This window comes from Aptenodytes forsteri, unplaced genomic scaffold (assembly GCF_000699145.1).
Source record: "Aptenodytes forsteri isolate BGI_AS27 unplaced genomic scaffold, ASM69914v1 Scaffold26, whole genome shotgun sequence".
NCBI classification, from domain to species: Eukaryota; Metazoa; Chordata; class Aves; order Sphenisciformes; family Spheniscidae; genus Aptenodytes; species Aptenodytes forsteri.
The window spans coordinates 2,865,328-2,881,246 of record NW_008794125.1 but is presented as its reverse complement, the minus strand read 5'-3'; the positions used below and the strand labels follow the sequence as shown (position 1 = coordinate 2,881,246).

General features: G+C 52.7%; 1 protein-coding gene across 2 annotated transcripts in view; it reads left to right on the top strand.

The window, feature by feature from the left end:
* AXIN1 (axin 1) overlaps positions 1-15,880 on the top strand; it is a 73,693-nt gene extending 57,813 nt beyond the window's left edge. Inside the window, exons 5-9 of one of the 2 annotated variants that reach the window (XM_009277729.2) lie at positions 4,953-5,506; positions 7,919-8,095; positions 9,341-9,586; positions 14,653-14,820; positions 15,662-15,880. In XM_009277729.2, the coding sequence (XP_009276004.1) occupies positions 4,953-5,506; positions 7,919-8,095; positions 9,341-9,586; positions 14,653-14,820; positions 15,662-15,788 (1,272 nt within the window). In that variant the 3' untranslated portion in view covers positions 15,789-15,880. The remainder of the gene's footprint in view (positions 1-4,952; positions 5,507-7,918; positions 8,096-9,340; positions 9,587-14,652; positions 14,821-15,661) is intronic. The other variant, XM_009277737.2, reaches the window with a different exon arrangement.
* The last annotated feature ends 39 nt before the right edge of the window (positions 15,881-15,919 follow it).

Below are 15,919 nucleotides of genomic sequence, written 5' to 3'. Positions count from 1 at the left end.
AGGCCGTTTCTACCACAACCAAAAGGGTTCTGCCCATCAATGCCTAGCACATGCCTAGAAAATTTGGAATTGATCAGGTGTAGCATCCAAAAACCCTCTCCTGGGCAGAGAAACGCACTGACTCCACGTGGGTGGCTGGGGAAACCCAGCCCATGGCACTGCGTGCCATGAACCCTGGTACCACTGGGGCCCTTCAGAGCTCGAGGACTTGGTAGATGAACCAAGGGAAGCGTGCAAGGCCTTTAGCTCCACAACAAGCTCCAAAAGGGAGAGAATGTGGTATTGGTCATCTGGTATTACCTGTGTGAGACACCCTGTTCAGCAGTATTCACACCATATCTTTTCTTCGGAGATACTGCATCTCATGGGTACCTGTACATCTTGTACTGGGGGTACAGGAGAGTTTTCAGAGGACACCACAGCGTTACTGAACATCACCAATGTCAGTATAACTACAGCCCTGTGTGAAGAAATTGTGGGTCTCTGCAGTTAATAGCTGCTGTGGCCCTGAGGCGAAGGTTCTGTGCTTAGTAACCTGCAGCTCTCCCTTAAAGCAAAGGTGTTGGTGCCTGTCTTGGCTAGCTCTGTGCTTTCAGAGAAGCTGAGCCTCTGGGGCTCCAGGGCAGACCCTTCAGCCCTATTAGAGTATTTTTAAATATTGATCAAGTAGCTCTTTAAACAGAAAAGAGCTGTAGGTTGTAGTATTCGCTTTAAATCACATCTGCATTTCAAATGCAGAGAAGTGAGGAAGGCAGAAGGATCTGTAAGGTTTCCTCCAGCTCCAAGCGTCGTCCAGCAAACTCTCTGCACCTCTGCATCCAGCCAGAAAAGGCCAGCAAAGTGCTATTTTGTGATTAGATTCCTGTTCTTCTGGAATTGCTCCATCTTCCTGTCTGGTACCTGTTGCTTTCTAGACAAAGCCGATGTAACCGGCAGCATTTTCTGCTAACAGTCCTAGAGCACTCTTCCTCCTCCTCCCGTGGCTCTGTTGCAGCCCCCACTTGTACCAGACTACATTATCCCAGCCCTCTGCCTCCTTGAAGAAGCTGCCAGTAGCAATACCATAAAATCAGCAAATACCTATGTGCCAGAGAATAAATTTAAGTCTGTTTAAACACATTTTTATGTGACTTAATCTATTTTTAAGCCCAGGACTCCCACTAATGCTATATATTAAACCTCCTTGCTGTCTCCAGAATGTATTTCATTGACTGGCTGGCATCTGGCATTAGCCATTCAGGAAAAACTCAGAGTAAGCAATTGTAGCTTTTTTAGGTCAGCATTTAAGGTGCAGGAGCTGCTGGTATCAGCAAGAGGAGAGCTTGAATCCTGATAGATCACAGGGCTTTTTTCTACGACCTGAACACCAGGACTACAGGGTAACCTCTTACGGGGTCTGCATGGCTCACTGAACAGCAGCACAGGGAAAACCATGAGCGTTAGTCACACTAGGCAGTTATCAGCTTAGCAGAGAAGCTGGAAATATTTTGCAAAAGCTAGGAAAAAAGAATTTTTCTCCCCCATACTGAGCTGCCTGCAGGTTCCCTTTCAAAGCCACATCATGCAGTCACATCGAGAAGAGGCATCTGATTTAAAGCCAAATGCCTTTTACTGAAAAGACTGTAAGATTTCTGTTTTTCAGAAAAACCCAAACTCTGAATTCATTAATTATTCTGAGCAACGTGGGAGAGGATTAGAGGATATGTGCGTTCCCTTACTACTTTTTGAGCCACTTCAGCCTCATGACCGTGCATGGAAGCTGCAGTATCGTATCATACAGATCAGTATCGTATCATACAGATCACTCTGTCTTTGTCTGAACTGAGCGAATTGAAAATAAGCCAGGAGAAGCAAAGCCACCACTGAGATTCTCGCTATTTGAATATAAAACATTGCCTAAGTAGAGAGGGAAATCATTTGCATGATGATCGAAAATGCACTCGTGGTTAGGTGAGCTATTTTGCCCTACCGACCAGCAGCAGCCTGATGGGTGGGACTGGGAGAAGGCAGAGGAGGTTTGCAGCAAAGTATCGCTTGCCTGTAGCTCATCAGCGCAGATCTCAGCCTCCTAATTCAAAGGGAAGGGCACCCCCAGCCTTGCTGGAGAGTAAAAATAGCTCAGCAGACAGTCAGCAAAGTTGAAGCCTGCATCTCTCTAACTGCCGCTGCCTTTGGGAGCTGATGGAAGAGGTTTCTGACAATATTATGTCAACAAAGCACCATCTAGTGGTTATGGCACCCGGTTAGATTATTATTATCCCCACCCGGCTAGAGGCTGCGCACGCCGCCAAGCTTTGCCCAGCTCACTGCAGCGAGATGCTGAAACACGGCTCTGGAGCCCACACCACCCCTGTGTCCAGGAAAGCCGAGCCCGTGGAGGAGGCTGCTCCCCAGACCCGCAGGTTTCTTTGGTGTAAAACGCTGCAGTTATTGCCTCTTGCCTGTGCCTCCTTGCTCACGTCACTGTCTTGTCTTCCCTTTCTTCTGCCTGTGCCAGCCGCGGGCAGGGCGAGGGTGCTCGGTGGGCAAAGGGATGCAGGTTAGGCAGCAGGCTTGTGCAGGCTGGGTGCGGGCAGGTTTGGGTGGGAGGGAATTGCCAGGCATAGACTGTGATCGGGTAACTCGGGCAAGGAGCACCTTGCAACACACCAGTGCATGCGGCTGAGCCAAGGCTTGACTCTGCCGTATCCCAAGTCCTGCGTTACAATCCCAGTTTGGACTGCGCCGACCTCATGCCCTATGTTGTTTTTTTCGCTGCAGACTAAGCACGGTGAAAAGATTCAGCAGAATTGGTATCTGCAGCCTTGACTCGAACCTTTGCCCTGCTCGAGGAGAGACGGCAGCTTGGGATAGGCACCCCAATTCCTTTATTAGCTACCATTTTCTCACTGTTGGGGCTTTCTTACCTGATGTGAGGCTGAGAGCAGTGCTAGGGGATGGGAAGCCAGCTGCCCCAGAACTTGCCTGCACACCACCAACCCCAGCAGCACTTGCTCCTGCCTGAGGACCTGCTTGGGGTCCAGATCTCCTGCTCGGTGACATAGATGAGCTGAGCCAAGGCAAACTGAGAGAGAGCCAATGCATCCCTCTCCTTCCCTTAGCCCACCCTGATCTCAGTCTCGGAGCAAAGCAAAGTACCAGGTCCCGGTTATCTGCAAAATGGAGTTCCAGGCAGCCAGAGGATTTCCCAAATCCCAGGCACCCATTTGGCTGGACCACCCCGGGTTGTCACTCTCATGCCACCCTGCTGTGGTGTGACAGCACTGCCGGAGCTCTGGACCCTGAGCAGGAAGGACACGCTGCCATTCCTCAGGGATCTGCGCCAGGGTCAGATCTTGCTCTGCACGTTAGTTGGTGTTTAAACCTAAGAGTTTTCCAGAAAGTAGGTACGAGCCCTAAAAGCCTCCCAAGTGCTGAGCACATCGTTGCGTTATCATAAACCGCTAATAAACGCTTACCCCAGTGGTAGGGATTTAGTCAGCACATGCTTCATCTTTTCTTGTCCCTGAGCTAGGTGCCCAGGGACGGTGGTTGGCAGGCTGCAGCCTTGTGGCTGTAGATGAAAGGTGCTTCTGAAGTTCTTCAAAGCGATTTGTTAGAAAGTGGTGTTTCCCCTCCAGACGTGGGCATCGTGTCACACCCCCAGGCTTGCAGCGCCCACGCCTTTGGCACTTTCAAAGCCTGGCATTGTCCCTGCTTCAGGTTTGAACCCCCAGGTGTGACACTGGGAGGAAGTCTGTTATTTGCTTTCTTGCTGCGTGGTTGGCAGCTGAAACTTCGAAGCTGGTTAGCAAGTGATGGATGATGACATCTGACAGGCAAAGCTGATGGGAGTCAGTGTTTTCTAGCAGATGCATTTATCTGGCAGGGCAGAGATACCCTGTGCTGCAACTGATTTCTTTACTGTGCCAAAGGAGGAAAAGAGAGCGGGATTAAAGGACTTGCTGGAATCCTGCTTATGTAATTAAAAAAAATAGGAATCCTGACTTCCAATAAAGAAACTTCATAAATACCTGAGTTTATGTTGGAGCGTAAAGTAGTTTGTCAGCATCAAAACTGTGGCTGTCAGCATGGAGGAGTTTTATTCTTCCTGGCAAGGACTTAAGAGTCGCTAACAGCATGTCCTAGACCGTTGTGAACTACAAGAACAAGCAGTTAGTTCCAACCCGTTTCTTTATCTGCGTGAAGTGTTTCACTCCAGCCTTAGCATGCCTGGGAGAAATCAATGTTTGATTTTCAAAACCATTTATGCTACTGTCGACCTTCAGTTGCTCCCTCCTGTTACAAGCCTGCTGTTGGCTTTGCCTTGTGAAATAGTCATTCAGGTGAGAAACCCCCCTGGTCTCGCCTGACTTGAGAACTGTTTTGCCGCATATCCTGTAACTTTGGGCTTTATCTGATGGGCTTTGAAGCAGTGCCTTACCAAAGGCTCGTAGGAAGTTGCAGGTATGGTGCGGTAAGTTGTGTTTCCGCTGCTGGTTGTTACAGAACCACCTTCAAGGGACTTGGGGAGCTCTTTAGTAAGGTTCTGCCCACTCATACATCCGATTGAGTTGTTACGCTTGTCTGAAAGCTGCGTCTGTAAACCCTGGTTGTGATGTGTGGGCTGCCTGTCAGAGATTGCCTCGGTCTCTTTGGGTAATGCGTGGAGACCCTTGCTAATGGTGGCTCAAAAAGCAGGTACGGAGACCTGAGCAGCTCTGCTCGGTGGCAGCAAGACTGCACAGGCTTGGGTTGAGCATTAGGAAGTTTTCTGCGGGAGGGTGGCACAGTCTGGGACAGGACTCCAGAGGGGTGGTGGATCTCCGTCTTGAAGGTTTTCAAGATCTGGCTGGACTAAGCCAGGCCTGACCCAAGGGTTGGCAGCAGTCCTGCTGCAAGCAGGAGGCGGGACTAGGGACCCCTTTCACCACTCTGCTGTCATTCTCTGATTGTCCTCGTGTTTCTTGCAGGAAGAAGAAGGTGAGGATGCAGATATCTCTTCTGGTCCCTCGGTCATTAGCCACAAGATGCCTTCCGCCCAAGCCTTTCATCACTTCGCTCCTCGTTACTCTGAGATGGGCTGCGCTGGGATGCAGATGAGAGATGCCCATGAAGAAAACCCAGAAAGCATCCTCGATGAACACGTACAGCGTGTGATGAAAACACCAGGCTGCCAGTCTCCAGGACCTGGCCGCCACTCTCCTAAGCCACGGTCCCCGGAAAGTGGCCACTTGGGAAAGCTGTCAGGGACACTAGGAACAATTCCTCCAGGACATGGCAAGCACGCAACAAAATCAGGAATGAAACTGGATGCAGCTAACTTATACCACCATAAACACGTCTACCACCACATCCATCACCACAGCGTGATGAAACCAAAAGAGCAGATCGAGGCTGAGGCCACGCAGCGAGTGCAGAACAGCTTTGCTTGGAATGTAGATTCACATAACTATGCAACAAAGTCACGAAACTACACTGAAAACTTGGGCATGGCCCCTGTCCCCATGGACTCTTTAGGCTACAGGTGAGTCAAGGCAACACCCAACGGGAGTCCCAGAGCTGTGGCTTCTCTAGGAAGCTCTTTCATAAACAGGCTGTAGCATGTTGGTGAAACAGTTGCTGAACCACATTTTCTTGTGAAAGCCTATGCTGGGACATGGTTTGAGGGCCTTCCACTGATCTTCCCCTTCAGAAACGGATATGTCCCCTGAGAACCCTTATAGACCCCTTTTCATCTCTCTGATCTGGTGCTGAAAGACACCCTCTAACCAGGATTTTTAATGGCCTTGGTTATAAAGTAGGTTTTCTGCTCCTTAAAGCAGGGGAGGTGTGCTTAGAAATTGCACATGGTGGTCTGCTTCCCCGTGCATCAGGAGTTGCTAAGTATAGGGCTGTGTCTCGGGGTCTGGGTAACAGAAACCAGTCTTCTAAGGTGTTTATGAGAAGACAAAAAAGCCCTCCTTATTGCAAGGCCAAACCCATTCACCAGAAGGGCTCCTTTCTCTTCCTAACAAAGCGGTGGACACTGCGGTGCTGCTGTGGCATCCTGTCCCAAGGGGACGTTCTCCGGGGTAGGGGACCCTCTGCCTAGAAAAGACATTTTGCTACCTTACGGGCTTTTGCCTATCTTCCCTTGGCCGTTTGAATTCCTCCATCCTCTCCTTGCTGAGGGGAGAGGGTGAAGCTCCTTCTCCGCTGCGGTGGGTTTTGCGAGTCCTGACTGCAAAGGTGAGAGCAGAGCTCGGGGCTGCCCGGAATAAGGGATGGTGATGCAGGAGCTGCAGGGGAGAGCTGTGCTCACCCTGAGCACGGCTGGCTCCCCAAGGCTGTGGGTTTGGGGTGTTGCTTTGCAGGTACCAGGGGTGGGATATTTAGTGAAGGCAGGTGGCTGGGTCTGCAGCGGGCAGAACCACCTTTCCGGGGTAGCAGGAGGGAGGCAGAGTGCAGAGGCAGCCGAAGCAAACTGCTCTCCAGGGAGGGAGGAGCACTTAAATCTGCCCTGTTTCTATGGGGAAAGGGTTGTTGCTTCAACAGAGCATGAGCATGGCCACGTTGTGTCAACCCAAAGCCCCATCTAGACACACGACTTCTCTCTAGCACTGACTACAGCATATATTTAAGGGGATTACAAGAGGGCACATTCAGAGCTGTCCTTCCTCTGGCCCAAACTCCCAGTTCCTGACAGTCCCCGGGTTAGGAGCTTCACAAGACAAGAGTTGGCATCCAGATGGTCTTGTTTGGCAGCCAGCAGTCTCTTGCAGTGGCTTGTCTGGCTCCTTGTTGAACCCAGCCGGGCTGCTATCCCCCCAGCCCCCCGCGGCTGTGTCTGTGGGTTGATTACAACCTGCAGAAAAAGGCTTTTTATTTTTTCGTTTGCACTGAACCTGCTGCTGGAGAATTTCATTTGATACCCACTAGTCCTCATGTGGGGAGAAGCAGACAAGAAGCTGTCAGTTTGCCCTGCCTTTGTAGATCTTCAGCAACCCCTCTCCAGGTTTTTTCCCCCAAAAATTAGCAAAGCTGTCTGAGGGCCTGTTACTCTTCTGCGGTGTTAAGGTTATTTTTCCTATGTGTTTTAGCGCACAGAAGCAGAAGTAGGGAGGTCCTATGGAGTAAAGCGGGTGGGTGATTAGGACGGTGGGGGTCCCATGAAATTACAGGCTGTGGCAATGACAGGCCAGCACGGGTGAATTCTGCATGGCCTCATGAGCATGGGGCTGCCCGGCTGGGCACGTGGGCATGGATGTGGGCATTATTGCTGCAGTCATAAGCACAGCCAGAGTGTCAGCTACTGCCTGGCGTCTGTCTGGCTATGGTGTTTGAGGTGGCTGGGCTTCCCAGTGCACAGGAGCCCACAGAAGGCAGCCCACCCCGCTAGGATGTGATCTTCCACCATGATGTGAAGCCTCGGCTCAAATCGGGGTGAGAAACGAATGCTGGGCATGGCAAATCAGCAGTTTGGGGTATCAGTGAATCTGGGGGTTGATGAGAAGGGCTCACGTTTCCAGCAGTGGTCTGGCATGGAGAGGCAGCCGACGGATTGCAGCACCAAGATGAACCTCCTGCTCTGAGCAAAGAGCCAGGGGTTTAACACAACCCTTTGTGAGGCAGGAGATCTGCTGGGCTTTTTGCCATGTTGCCGTGGCTCATTTGGCCAGAGGAGAAGCTCCCTTTCCCCGCAGGTGGCTGGACGGAGAGGCCTGCTGTGCCTAGGTCTGGCCAGTCTTGCCCTTGGCCTCAACCGCGGCACAGTTGGCTTGAGCTGTGGTAGAGCCAGGGGGCTGTGGAAGGCAGCCAGGGCCACGTCTGCACTGCAGGCAACACCAGACCCCGGCAGGACTGAATATGTCTGGAGATAGACGTGTCCATCCTCTGCCACGGTCTGCGGTGGTTTGGCTTAGGCAAAGCGCTAATGTCTCAAGCTTTGTTCTTGCAGTGGGAAAGCAAGTCTGCTCTCAAAAAGAAATGTTAAGAAGACCGATTCAGGGAAAAGTGATGGTGCCAGCTATGAGATGCCAGGATCTCCTGAAGACGTGGAGAGAAACCAGAAGATCCTTCAGTGGATCATAGAAGGAGAGAAGGAGATCAGCAGGCATAAGAAAACAAACCATGGGTAAGGGCTGGCAGAGCGAGGGGTCTTCACACTGTTGTATTGCATCCCCTGCACAAGGCATGTGTGTCTACGCTGTCCGGCAGTCTGCCTTATTCCTGGAGATCTTGGGAAGACAAGAATCCACCAGGCACAAGCGTTTAGACCCTTTGGAGACTGAGGATTGCTCGGGGGCTGTAAGGGCAGGTTTTTTCTGAAAGATGACTTTGTGGCCATGGCGGGGAGACTGCAGCCCCAGGGGAATCTCACAAATTGCTGCTGTGGTTCCAAGGTGGATAACGCGGCACACAGTAGGTAGTATTTTTCCTTTAAGCATTTGCTGTATGTAAATGCCTCTTACTCCTGCAAGGTGCTGATAGAAACATTGGACGTGCTGCACTGGCGCTGTTGGTCCTGAGTAAGCAGTTTAGCACGGCTCAGGGTTGCCCAGCATTTCGGCTTGCTGGGAGCATCCTCTGGGATGGCCTCGCCTGCCTAGAGTGGAGCCAAGGACGTGACTGTCTCAGGAATCTGTCTGGAGTCAAGCAGATCTCCTGCAGGCACGGATCCTTAGTCAACAGTTTGGTCAGTCTCTGGCAAAAAAACAGTGCTTGCCGGGCGTCGACGAGAGGGATCTGGGGTCTCGTCCCCTCTGACGCTGCTGCGCTGGTGGCTGAGTGGTGAAACTGCTGGTGGTTTCTTCTCTTGCTTAATGGTAGAGGCCAGGGTGGGTTGCACTGCAGGCAGCTGGGGCCGAGTGCCAGAGCCATGGGCAGTGCCGGGCCACCGTGAAGTCAGGCAGCAGGTTCTGCTGCTGGAGCTGGGGAAGGACGAGCACATCCCTGCAACATCTCTTTCCCTGGAGATGCCGACCAGCAGTTCATGGAGAGGCTCGCAGCCTTGGAATGTCGGCAGCACATGGGAGGGCATCTTCTGGGGGAATGTCTCAAATGGTGGGGCTGCCTTTTGCTGGTTTTATTTTTATGTATCGTGGACTTGATAAGAGCCCTTAAACAGATCTGCGGGCTTTGTGTCAGGGTTGGGTTGCTCACCCTGATGTCTCAGGACTTGCTGTCCTGAAATCGTCTCTAGACATGGATGGTGCTCCCCTGTCGCTTGGAAGCCGTGCTGTAAGGAGCTTCCCAGTGGTGCCCTTGTCCAGCTGCAGAAGCAGTAGGTCCACCTAGGAGTGACTGTGTGCCTGTCCAAAGCGGCTCAGCCGTCTGGGTAAAAAGACGGCTTAAAAAAACCCTTTGTGTTTGTGTGTAGCTCTTCAGGTGCTAAGAAGCAGCTGTCCCATGATATGGTCCGACCCCTCTCCATTGAGCGGCCTGTTGCGGTGCATCCGTGGGTCAGTGCCCAGCTCCGAAACGTCGTCCAGCCTTCTCACCCCTTCATCCAAGATCCTACCATGCCACCCAATCCAGCCCCCAACCCTCTCACTCAACTGGAAGAAGCTCGCAGGAGGTTGGAGGAGGAGGAAAAAAGGGCTGGAAAACTTCCCCTTAAACAAAGGTATGGTGATAGGGTCTGACTGCGCGTGGGAGGGAAGAGGGGGACTTCTCTGAAGGTGGGCAGCTGAGGGAGTTGTCCGCTGCCCTCTGCTCTGGTCTCCAGCTCCCAGCACCACCTGCGTGGAGGCACATGCAGAGAGGTCAGAGAAATCTGCCCCAGTCCCTCTAACGTGGTGGTGCAAATGCCAAAACCCACCTTGAGGCCTTGGGCTTGTGGTTTGTGGATGGAGAAGCTGGAAATGCTCTTGGGAGGGAGGGGAAGGGGCTGCTGAGAGCTTGAGGAGGAGCTGGGCAGGGGGAGTGTGTCTAGAAGGGGCATGGTATGGGACAGCTCTCTCCCCCAGTACTCGCTGACTCTCGGCTTGTTCACGCTCGCACAAGAATTTCAAAGGTTGGTGCAGGAGCAGAATTCAGCAGGCTGCAGCAAAATTATGTTCAGAAGAAGAACATGTATTTGCTCTTTGTCTGCATCTCCCTCAGGCTTCTGGCAAAGGCTGCTCGAGCATCTGGATGGGAGCACTGCACTGTAGTCCCACTGCAACAACATTGACTCGCTGCACGGCCCTGTCCAAGTCACTGCATCTTTTTGTGACTCAGCTTAATGCCTGTTGCAGAGCTAATTCTCCTGCTCCTGTGTTATCTTTCAGGGAAGATTATTTGCAAGGCACATGGAGCTCTCAGATGAAAAGTGTTTTGGAAGTGCTAGATAATTACTGCTAACAGCTAAAAGCACTTTGTCCATTAAAAACCTTTCACAGCTTTATAGCTGTATTCTGAAAACTTGAAACTTTGGCGTCTGACTCTGAGCAACACGAGTGTAATTTAAAAAAGAAGCTCTTTTAATTGCTGAGCTCCAATTATTTTTGCTTGTAGTGACCATGTAGCAGACTTCTGCATATTTATGTCAGAGCATTTATTGAAAGCCAGGTAATTAGAGGGCTCTCCCAAGTCAGGTTAAGCCAAGTTTATTTGATCTACCTTTCAGCTTGTGTAATTGGATAGTGTTTATTAGTAGAGTCATTTATAGTCGTACTAAATTCATGCACCTTCCTCAGAAATGTCTAGATGCAGATACACACTTTGGAAACACCGACCTGGGCTATAGGCATATGCAATTAATGCTCTAATAATAATTTGGCGTGTATTGTAAGTGTAGTTTTTGTAGGAACCCCATGGTGTTGTGGTAAATGCCGTGCAGATCAGTGGGAGGACAGGCTGAGCAGTCCCAGTGCTGGGCTGCTCTGCTTACGCTGCCTGCCCACGAGGTCCGGCTCTTCTCCCGGTGATGCAGGGATCCCCCTGACTTGCCCCGTGCCTGGAAAACCAAGGAGCCATGTTCGCCGGGAGGGAACTGCTCATGGAAAGTAAATGTGCTCATGTCCAGCAGCAAGCAAGAATGGATGCAGTGGTCCCCAGGGAGCCAGGGGTTTCTGGATGTTGAAATCTCTCTGCTGGGTTTTGGCAGGATTGGGTGCTCCAGCTGAAGCGCACCTGAGCTAGCAGCTTTTTAGAGAGCTCCTGCTATGGGTAGCACAGGAGCCTGCCTGAAAATAGACCCCAAGTCTCTTCTGAGGGGGGCTGCCCAAAGCTGGCTGGGGAGCTAAGGAGAAAGAGAGAGGGCAGTTAATGTGAAAACACCATTTATTTCAGCCGGGAGCTCTGGAGAGCTCTGGGAAATTGGAGCCAGTGCCCAGGTTCGTTGGCAGCCTGGGGGAAGCCACAGGGCAGGGGAGGTGGAGGTGAGCCCGAGGTGTCCTTGAGGCACCGGCTTGAGCTGGCTGCAGAAGGAGAATGCACCGTGCCAGCTTTGTACGGCCAAGCTGACCTTGCCGGCACGGTTACCCGGCTCACCAGCCGCTCTCCTCTGGCACAGCCCTCACCAGCAGTGGCCTTCCCCAGCTAACTGCCCGCTGCTCTGGCTGGGGGTGCCAGCAGCCCCGCTCCCACCCCCGCACGCCCCGCTAGAAATCAAGGAGGCGCCTGTGGTGCCTGTACTGGGAATCATAAATATTCTTCCAGAAATCACACTTCTGTTGCCGAAAAAGCCTTTCTTTCCCTATTCCACAGCATTTGGAGGGACACTGATCTCTGAGATAGCTACATGGCTGCTGCTAGGACACAGTGCAGGATTAAGTGTCCGGTACTGAATGACCTGCGGATCCAGCGTGCCCAGCATTTGTGTCCCAGTCACCATCAGGTTTCTTGCATGTACAGCCAGGTTTTGAGCCATTTTCTGTAGCTTAGTGTCACATTTCACTTATGTTTGCAGCTGGATGAAGTAATTCCTACCAGCTCTTCAGAGAAAAGATTTTTGCAAGCAGAGGGAATGTTAGCGTGAGCTTGGTTTGGTATTAATCGGGTTGGGCCAAGCCTGGAAGATGAGCAGAGCTGGCCGCTGGGACACCTCCCGAGGTAACATCTGCTGGGTGCGTTTCAGGCTTTCCAAAGCCCTCCAGCCCCAGGGCTGAGTTGGAGCGGGCTGGGCACCTCACCTCTGCGTCGCAGCGAGGTTGGATTTGTGCTCTAACCCAGATTTAGTTTCCCTGTCATGGCACCACTGGGTTATACGGCTGAAAAATCAGGAGGGGTAGTGGAGTGCAGATGCGACAGGTGAGACAAGTGCTGCCGTTTCCTTACCGGATAACGTTTTGTGTGTGTGACAAATGCAGCGAAGGGAGCTGATCCCAGAAGGGGCAGGGTGGTGGTACCTGGCTGTGTTTCACGCTGCCACCCAGGAGATGGGTGCAGGTGGAAGCTTTAATGAGGCAGAGCTCAGACACGGTCTGGTGGCCTGTTTGGGTAAGCCGTGGTCTCGGGAGATCTCTTGGCAACGATGAAAGCGGAGACGGTTGTGTTGTCTTGCTCTCCTGAGAGAAACTCTTGAAAAATTACATTTTCAGTGATTCCTTATTCATCAGCCCTCCTTCAGCCTGCGAGAGATCGATGGCTGTGGTTCGGGATGCGTGCGTATCCTGCTCCCGGCCAGCCAGTCCCGCTGCACGGCCTTGTTCGGCCCCAGGAGCTCGGAGGCACCACAGCCATCCACCCCTGCTTTGATTTATGGTAAAAGCAGGGGATCCAAAACCACGGGGGTTGTTTTTAACTCTAGCTCTGTGAAGCGGTGCAGAGTTTCTGCTTTCGGGCATCGTTTCAGGCATCGTTTTCGGGCACATCTCCGCTCGGGAAAAAGGTGAGCACTGGAGCCGGGCTGAGCACATTCAGAAACGGCCTTTCAGGGACGAATTACGCAGCAGGAGGAGGAAGGCTCCCAATGACCAGCATGGTCCCCCTCTTGCTTCTACCGTGGCAGAGCTCAGGGAGGATCCTCTCCATCTCCCCAGGCGAAGGAGAACGGCTTTGCTGCCTGCACAGGGCACGTAGCTGTGTCCCTAGGTCCCCAGGTGCCAGGTCCCCGGGCATGCAGCAGCTCTCTCTTAGTCACGACTTGTTTCTAGCAGGATTAAGAGAAGCTTAGGGACTTTGAGATTTTCCAAACCTCTTCAATTAATTAACTTTTGGCTCACAGGGTTCACAGAATTTGCCTGAATTTATGACCCATTTTTCCTTTAAATGCTTCTTTTTTTTTTTTTTCCCCAAGGATGATTCAATTCCTTAATGTTTTTCTAGCTAAAGGGCATCCTGTGCTTTGATATGGCAATGGGGGAGGCTCCGAGAGCTCTGCTGGCACCAGGAGTGGACCCTTGCCTCTCAGGATGCCGTATCTTCTCCAAAGGTCTCCCAGGCAGAGCAGGCACCAGGAGGGTCGTTCAGTTGAACTTTAGACCTCTCATGCCTTTAGAAAGAGGTGAAAAGATTGTGTCTGGTCTCGGATGGAATGCCGATGTTTATGTGGGCATGTCATTAAAAAGGTGCTGTGCCCACGAGCCAACGCTAAAGGTTAGGGTCAGAGTCATTTCCAAAACTGCGATTACCTCATATGTGCTTGGCAAATTCTGTTTTTTATAGCAACTTTCCAGTCATGTAAATACAAAATCATCTTTTTTATCCAGCGTGCTTTTTAAATAATTTTTTAAAGCTGCCAAATTTGTTTTATGTGACTTTGAAAGCGAAGGCTGCCTCTGGCTTAGACCACACATGCCAAGTTACCAATTTGTGTAGGCTGCTGCAATGTTTGTGCAGCATTTACGGCACCCCAGATGAAAGGCTCTACAGAAGGGCAAAGTACCCTGATTTTTATTATTGCTACTTTTGTCTACCTCTGAAAATGGGGTTAGGACTGGGCTGACGCTTTCGGTCTAGTGATGGCACCACGTAGCAGAACCCCGGTGTGTGGGCTGGAAGCAGAGACCAGCCAACATCCTGAGAGTCAGGAAAACACAGGAGATTTAAAGTCACTGAGGTTTTGGGGATGGCGGCTGCCTTGCCACCCTGCGCGGACGGGACGGGCAGCGAAGCCTCCAGGGCATGTCCCGCTGGGAGCTCCATCCCCTCCGACTCCCATCTATGCTGGGAGAGGTGCCCAGGGGAGCTGTGGGGAGCAGGAGCGGTCCTGTCTACGCAGCCCTGCAGATGTAGGTCAGCGGAGAGCCGTGCTGAGCTATTTTGGCCACGGCAGCAATAATTCAGAGCGGTCTGAGCAGTGTTTGTGTTATCGTCCCCAAGTGCACATCCAGCCCTGCGTGCTCGGTGCGCACCAGGAGCGTGCTGATGGTGACCTGGGGCTCCTGCTGTGGGCTTGGGATGCTTCTGCCTTGCCCGGAGCTTACCAATGACTCCCCGAGCCAGTGGTGCTGTGTGAAGGGCCATCCCCTCTCAAAGCCCAGGGATGGGTTTCTTTAGCACGAAGGGGCTAAGCTAGAACCTGTGCCCTCCTTGTAGCTGCCGTCTGGCCCCATCCAGCCTTTCCAAGTGCCGTTTGCTCCTTCGCTGGCCTCAGTACGCGGCTGCGTGCCAAGAGAGCTGGTGGTTGGAGCACAGGATGCTCCTGGGGGCCCTGGGTGTTAATTCAGCACCTCCATCCAGGCTCTGCAGATACGGGCTGTCGGGCCTGCCCACGCTGGCAGGTAGGCTGATACTCAGCAGGTCGCTTGTATTTTTGCACGGCAGGTTGAAGCCCCAGAAAAGACCAGGCAGCGGCGCGTCCCAGCCGTGCGAGAACATCGTGGTCGCTTACTACTTCTGCGGAGAGCCGATCCCTTACCGCACCCTCGTCAAAGGGCGCGTGGTGACGCTGGGACAGTTCAAGGAGCTGCTGACCAAGAAAGGGAACTACAGGTAAGGGCTGCTCCCCACGTGTGGTATGGTGCCAGCAGACTGTCAAGGACCCCTGGCAGGTGCCACTGTCAGGACACGGTGGTGTTGCCCCCTCCAAGGTGAAGGAGCATAGTGGAGGTAGGTCAGGGGGGCTCCTGGAGCCTTCCAGGAGGGCTCCCGAAGGGCATGCTGTGGTGGGGATGTGGCAGCACGGCCAAGGCGCCTTGGCTGTTGAAGAGGCAGGTTACAGGGACGAGGGAGATCAGGTTTTGTAGCAGAAATGTCCTGCATCACGATTTGCACCTTCAACAGAAGCCGCTGAGCTGCCCTGCAGGGTCCTGCGGGGTCCTGGGCTGGTGAGGAGCAGCATCAGCCGGTGCTCAGTGATGCTGTGGGAAACCCTCCAATTTCCAGAGCCATTTTGGCTCCTCCCAAAGTTTTCTCCAGTGAGGACAGGGAGGTTGGGTCCTGCCGGAGTCCCAAAGGAGCCAGGCTTGGGGCACGTAGCTCTCCAAGTTCCCCCTTCCAAGTAGGAGCTGCCATGGGAAAGCCTGCCTAGAAATGCTCCACCAACATGGGTGCCTCCAGCCACTGCTTTTGAGAGAGCTGTGAATGGGCTTGGATTCAGGGCTGGAGCTCCTGAACATGCCAGCATGGATCCTGACCACTCTTTTTTGCTCACTGGGTGAGGGCAGGGGCAAGAAGTGTGGCCCCAGCTGCTTCCATGTCTGGGGAAGCGGCTCCCCATGCACCACAAGCTCAGGGGCATGGAAGGGCTGTACCCAGGTTTGGGGACCGTGGTGCCCTCATGACCGTTCACCTGCTTTTTTTCCTCTCTGCCCCCATGTTTCTGGTTTTTCAGGTATTACTTTAAGAAAGTGAGTGACGAGTTCGACTGTGGTGTGGTCTTCGAGGAGGTGCGGGAGGATGACACCATCCTGCCCATCTTTGAAGAGAAGATCATCGGGAAGGTGGAAAAGATCGACTAAGCTCCAGGGCTGCCGAGGCATGAGGGACAGGACTGTGAAAGACTCTGGGACCGGAGGAGAGGGCCTGGGGCGAATGCTGGCGGTGCTGCTGCCATGGGCGCCAGGCAAGCCCGGGGCGGAGGGCGGCAGCC